Source organism: Lolium perenne, chromosome 7 (genome assembly GCF_019359855.2).
Source record: "Lolium perenne isolate Kyuss_39 chromosome 7, Kyuss_2.0, whole genome shotgun sequence".
Lineage (NCBI taxonomy): Eukaryota > Viridiplantae > Streptophyta > Magnoliopsida > Poales > Poaceae > Lolium > Lolium perenne.
This window is the reverse complement of record NC_067250.2, coordinates 281,295,468-281,302,249: the sequence shown is the minus strand read 5'-3', so window position 1 is coordinate 281,302,249 and position 6,782 is coordinate 281,295,468. Positions and strand designations below refer to the sequence as shown.

General features: G+C 47.1%; 1 protein-coding gene across 1 annotated transcript; it reads right to left on the bottom strand.

The window, feature by feature from the left end:
* Positions 1-1,684: 1,684 nt before the first annotated feature.
* Positions 1,685-3,481, bottom strand: LOC127315230 (putative serpin-Z5). The gene is made up of 2 exons (XM_051345735.2): positions 3,083-3,481; positions 1,685-2,668 (listed from the first exon to the last, which is right to left on the bottom strand). The coding sequence occupies exons 1-2, from the start codon at positions 3,479-3,481 to the stop codon at positions 1,685-1,687; spliced, it is 1,383 nt and encodes a 460-aa protein (XP_051201695.1).
* Between the last annotated feature and the right edge of the window lie 3,301 nt (positions 3,482-6,782).

Below are 6,782 nucleotides of genomic sequence, written 5' to 3'. Positions count from 1 at the left end.
TTGTATTTATGATTTACTTTGAAATTCAAAGTTGTTTGAATTCTAAATTCCATTTATATTGTTCAATGTTTATTGTTTAATGTAGTAACACTTGTCAAATGAAATCAATTCCCCAAATCAACAAGATACAAAAGAGATCATGTCGAAATTTCCCTAACTCACATTGCCTAACCCTAAGTGCAAAATGAGAGAGAACCTCGATCCCTCTTAGGTTTAGTTGCAATAAGGCGCGAAAATTTCCCCAGTTTTGCGATGAAATGCACATCCCATTTCTAAATCTACCCTTCGTTGTTCCTATGTTCTGGGTTATTACAGCAAGGAACCCAAATATGTACAACATCACCTTGGGCGATCAGAGAAGAATGTGTTGTTTGCAGAGGTCGTTAATGATCGAATTCGGATTTGGACCCGAGTGAATCAGGCGGACAGGTAAAGTGGGTGTTAAAGTATAATATTGACTTTGAGCCATCAATTTCTTGCATCTTCACGAAGGGAATCTGCAAACCTTGGATCTTAGATAATAAGCATGTTCTTGATGAATATGGCAATAACAAATTGCTAGCGGGAGAGACTTTTGATTTTAACTCGGATGAAGATAATATTCTGGATACCAACGATGATTATGGATACCGTCATCCATACAATCAGTTACTTGGACTTCACCCCTACAAGGAGATCGCTTTCTTCATCATTGAGCCAACTGTAGCAGTGGCTTACCATTTGGATAGCTCAAAAGTTCAATACATAGGTTGCACAATCTTGAGCCACGGCAGTTCTAGATTGTGCATAGAGGAGTCATTCCTATACACCCCTTGCATGATTGGAGATTTTCGAGAAAATGCAAGCGCATTCAAAGATTAACTTATATACAATTAATTTGTGGTGCAAACTTTTTTTTTACTACTATATGTTTGCTCAGTTGCCATGACACTTATAATCTTGTAAGTTACTTTGTCGGAAACTTTTAATTCTGCATCCACCGGGCCGGCCTGTTAATTTGGAGCTACATTCACCAAAAAAGTTGCAGCCTGCAACCATCTCTCTCTTTTACAAGATATAAATAAACATTTTATCAATTGGACATTGAACTTTCCAAATAGCCTCTATTACAAACGATCTGGGACCTTAGAGAAAGTGACACTTAGCTTGAGAACCTAAAAGTAATGGACTGCCATAACATGTGACCCAGTCGGAAATTGATACAACAGGGTGTCACTGGTGGATGAAATCGGGCCGCTCGCTACGATCGGGGCGGATTTACGGATCATGTCAGGTGTTACCCCAGAGTTGTCACGTTCGCGCAATAAATTTTCCTAAAAGTAATTAGCCCCGTGTGTACAACTAGGATATGTTGTTGTGCGGTTTTCAGAGCCGTTTTTCCATTATGACTGGATACATGTCCATCATATGTAACTTCCTTTCCATTCAACTTTCAAAGTCTCCTAAAAAGGAGCTGGACCACTTTGACAGCCATTAACATTGAAAAAACAATAGTTGCCATTGCATACATCCCATCGTTTCGTTTCAAGTACGCAATTAAGGCCAATGTTTAGCTAGATGACACGGGCACATGGATCAAATATTGACATGCAATGATGTGCTCTGTACTATGAACCGATTCTCCTCTAGATCAACATAATGATAATATATAGTGGGACTGCATAAACAAAGTACGTCACATTCTCTAAAAGAATAGAAAATGTATAAAGTAGTAAACGAAAACACATATTAATATGTTTCTTAAGCAGCGATGAAGACGTGACGGTTGGCCCTGGTTGGCGTTCTCGTTTGTGGTTGGCCACTGAACTGGCCTGACATCAACATTGTTGGCGTGCACTCGGGTGCGGCGAAGACGCTTCTCGCCAGGCACGGTTGGAGATGGTTCAAGGACGGTCCCAGCAAAGACGATGGCACCAGACCTCTCCTCGATTACAAAGAAGGCAAACGGATGGTCAGCGACGAAATCCACGGGTGCATGCGTCACGAAGCTCGCGCCGCACATCATGGAGCCGGTGACCGCCGCTGCCTCGGTACCGTCCTCGTTCACCTCGATAACAGCCTTGTGGACGATACTTTGCAGAGCTAGCGGCCTTTCGCCCTCCGCCATGTCGTGCAGGTCGGCTTCTTCCTCGTCGAACGCCGCCTGGAGTCCCAGGCTCTGGAGAACGGTGGACATGTCCCCCGAGAAGGTTAGCTTGAACCTGGGCAGCCGGAATTTTCCGACCTTGACGAGACTCGTCGGCAGGTGCTCCCGCATGAAGTCCGAGCTGGATGACGACGCGATGGTGTTTATGAGGCCCGCGAGACCGTTGCGCGCGTCCGGGAGGAAGATACACATGGAGAATCTGGGCGGGGGCGAGAAGCGGTCGTGCATGCCTTGCTTGTACGGGAGTTGGAGCACCTTGAACCCGTCGTGGCAGGCGATGTACTCGCGCCCCCAGCTGCGCATGAAGGGCACGTCGAAGGTGCTTCCGTCGAGGCGGTGGAACTTGCCGTCCACGGTGTACTCCTTGAGGAAAGGATCCTGCCACCTGCCCTTGAAGTAGACGGCATTGGCGACGATGACGTCGGTCTGCCTGGAGACTTGCCCGTCGGTGAGGAGCGAATCGATGAGGTTGTTGGTCGCGGCGGCCGCCCACGCGTTGATTTGTTTCACGGCTTTTGCTGGCTGCACCACACGTACGTAGGCGTAAGGAATGATTAGAGTCACTTGGGAAGTTGGGAAACAAGAAGGCACGACACGAGTGAATGAGTTTAGCCATGGAAAAAAAATCAGTTCATTTAAATTATGTTTTAATTTGGGCTGTTCGGTTAGTCTAGACTAAATCATATACTCCTCCGTATATATGTGTGCTCTTCATCGGCTAGAACCCTAGCTATGCCCAACTCATGTGTACAGAATCTTTCGAATTCCTCCTTCCCTGAACATTAATATTCACACGATGTTTAAACATTATTGAGTTTGAAATTCAAATTTTACTTGAAAAGCTTGTCCCATTATTTCACGAAATCCTTGCCCCTTGGAGATTTAGTTTCTTACTTTGGACACGACAAGATGGAGAAAGAGCAGTTACCGACTGACCTGTTGGCGGAAGTCGACGGCGCGGGTGTCGGCCTTGTAGGCCTGGGCGGCGGCGCGGCGGAACGCGGGCTTGAGCTGCCGGGTCTGGTCGTGCCACACGCCGCATGCGAAGGACACGCGCGGCCCGCCCTTGAGCGAGCGGTCGGCGAGGGCCTGCTCGGCCAGGCCGCGCACGGTGTCGGCGAGCTCGTCGCGGGAACTCGCGCCGAGGACGGCGAGAAACTCCTGGAGAGTGGCGCCTCGGGCGCCGGCGGCCGTGAGGGCGAGCGCGGCGTAGATGGACAAAGGCGAGAAGATGAGGTTGCTGCCGTGGGCGCCCGTTTCGGCGAGTTCGCCCAGGAGGCGTAGGGCGAGCGCCGTCGGGCCGAGCGGCTTGGTGGTGGTCGCTGTGGAGTCCATCGTGAGATCGAGACCACGGCGTCTTCGTACGTTGACCTAGGAGGAGGATCAATGTCAAAGCGATCTATACTTGTAGTAGAATCCAGCATAGGAGTCCGAGACGGAATACGTTACGTTTACGGACTACGGCCGATCCAACCGTAGCTCGAGTTAGGGAAAGATACTACTCCCTTACGGTCTGATCTTCTTTTTTTTTTGAACATAAAAGGGGTCAGAAGACCCCGGTGGAGCTCTTATATTGAACCAAGTGGCAGGTACATTTTACAGAAAAGCCCTTTTACATCTCTTGCCCAGATAAACCTAAACTTTGAAGAAAGGGTCTTCCACTTTACAAAAATCACCCTGACCAAAAAGGAGAAAAAGCAATCGGGTCCAGGGTAATCTCCGCCACGCGCCGCCGGCGAACTCCAGACATCTCCGCCGAATTCCGAGCGCATGATGCTCGAACGCTCCTTGCCGACGCAAAGGTCAAGCCCCTGGCAATCACCAGAGAGACGGGGACGAACCACTTGTCTCCCTCGTGCCGTCGAGCTTCAGCAGCCGACCGAGAGGGCCTCCGTCATGGAGGTAGTTGAAATCGGGCCACCATATTGGCCATGGATCATAGTGACAAGCTTGGTCACCGTGTATTTCGCTCGTCGAAGATCAGCTCCAGAGAAGGAGCCCGCAGATCTGCCAAAAGCAGGGTCGTCGGAGATCCTCTCCCAATCTCCACCGCCGCGGTGGCTAGAGAGAGGGGGATCGAAGACGAGCTCGCCCAGATCTGGAGACTCGAAGAAGGCCTTTATTGGAGAGGATGACGCCGTCCTGCCGCCGCTCGCCTCTGGCTCCGACCACCGGAGCACCACGAGCAGCTGCAGCACCGCCGCCAGCAGCATGGAGAAGCCCAGACTCCACCGCCACCACCTCAACACGGGCATCAAGCCAAGATCCACAAGGGTAAACAGCAAATCTTGAGAAAGGAAAGACCTAGACTAACCTATACTACTCCGGCGCGTCACCTTCACTGCCTCCGGCCGGCTATTTCGGCGGAGTGGCTCCGGATCTGCCCTTGAGCGAAGGACACGCATGCGAAGGACACGCGCGGCCCGCCCTTGAGCGAGCGGTCGGCGAGGGCCTGCTCGGCCAGGCCGCGCACGGTGTCGGCGAGCTCGTCGCGGGAACTCGCGCCGAGGACGGCGAGAAACTCCTGGAGAGTGGCGCCTCGGGCGCCGGCGGCCGTGAGGGCGAGCGCGGCGTAGATGGACAAAGGCGAGAAGACGAGGTTGCTGCCGCCGGCGCCCGTTTCGTCGAGCTCGCCGAGGAGGCGTAGGGCGAGCGCCGTCGGGCCGAGCGGCTTGGTGGTGGTCGCTGTGGACTCCATCGTCAGAACGGGACTACGGCGTCTTCTTACGTTGACCTAGGAGGAGGATCGATGTCAAAGCGATCTATACTTGTAGTAGAATCCAGCATAGGAGCCCGAGACGGAATACGTTACGTTTACGGACTACGGCCGATACAACCGTAGCTCGAGTTAGGGAAAGATACTACTCCTCACGGTCTGATCTTGGAGCATATATACTAGATATCTGCAAAAGAAAAAGTGTGTTTCTTTACCGTGCATATGTTGATCTCTTATTTATTTATTAGGGGTGTAAATAGGTAGGATAATTTTCACATTAAATAAATATGATCAAAGATGTGCTATGAGCAAAATCACGGGATTTTTATAGTTGGCAGTCCGAGAAGAGGCTCACATTATGATGGCCATCACTTTTTTTTCTTCTAGCTTTTTTTAGGTGGTTTATCCATGTTGAGACTCTTACGCTCCTTAGTGATACTTACGCTATAACTGCTTTGATGTGATTTGTTTTAATAAAGAGTGCATCAATTGATGCAGAGACAGAAGTACTCCACTTCAAAAAAGAAGTAAATAAGCCATATAAATTTCGTCAAAAAATTGACACCTCTAAGTTTAACTATTGTTACTAAAAATATAAATATTTACAATATAAAATCAATATTAGTAGAGAATTTTTTATATATATTTAGTAAAAATAGTAATAAATAGCTTAGCGTAAATAAGACAATTTAGTAATTTAGTAATGTAATAAATATATTTAATGAATTAGTTTGAGTCAAAAAGTAGGGTAACCATCGTGATGGACCGAAGTACGAGTCACCATTTTCAAAAACAACCGGAACAAATATTGCGGGACAATTCTTATCTTCCAACACCATCATCGACATCAGGAAGGAGATCACTTCATCGAATGAAGGATCCAAGAGCACTCTACCATGTGCCATCCCCGTTTGACATGGAGGCGAAAAAAGGGTACCGATATCCAAATTTAATCTATTAATTGAAATGGGGACATAGATCTTTGGCTCCTAGGCACCCGTGCTCCTGCCATTTAAAAAATAAAAATCACATTTATGTGTTTAAAAAACATTAAAAAATTATGGTGTAGCCAATAAATTATTTCGTAAACGTGCAAAATTTTAATTTCAAATACAAAATATTCTAGGCTACACAAAAATGACAAGTGGATCTGGGTATGCATATTTCTAATATTAAATTTCAACAGATTTTGTCTTTTTTGTGTAGCCTACAATATAAAGAATTTGATATCAAAAGTTGTCACGCTTGTAATGTCCAGATTTATTTTTAAAATAAATATGTATGACTTTCGATTTTTTTTAAACAGAAGCACCGGTACCCAGGAGCCAAATACACTTTTCGTTGAAATGGCCCTTTTATTAAAAAGGGTAGAAGAAGTAGGGCGAATTGGATGAAATCTGGGGATCGAAACACCTCTTTTTTCACAATTTTGCGACGGCTCGAAAGAAGAGGAACTTGATAAAGCGCTTGAAGGAAGAAGGAGGAGGTTGGATAGAAGAGGAGAAGCACTTGGAAGTGCATATTAATCACTATTTTGAGTCTTTGGTTCCCAGGGAGGTGACGGATCCGGACGAGGAGGTTGTTAACAAGGTGACTCCTTGTGTCACCGAAGATATGAATGCAAGTCTTTGTGCTCCCTATTCACGTGAGGAGGTTAAGAAGGCCTTGTTTAATATTGGGGATCTAAAAGCTCCAGGTCCGGACGGTCTCCACGCTATTTTCTACAAAAGATACTGGAGTCTTATTGGGGAGGAGCTTACAAATGAAGTTATGACCGCTATTAGTTCTGGGGCTGTACCAGAAGGATGGAACAATACCAACATCGTGCTTATACCCAAGGTTGATAATCCAGAGAGTATTTCTCAGTATAGGCCGATAAGCCTTTGCAATGTATTATATAAGGTGATTTCAAAGATACTG

Coding starts and splice junctions, on each gene's coding strand:
- LOC127315230 (XM_051345735.2), bottom strand. CDS start 3,481: ATGGACTCCACAGCGACCACCACCAAGCCGCTCGGCCCGACGGCGCTC. Junction 2,669..3,082: donor CCGTCGACTTCCGCCAACAG/GTCAGTCGGTAA, acceptor CGTGTGGTGCAG/CCAGCAAAAGCCGTGAAACA.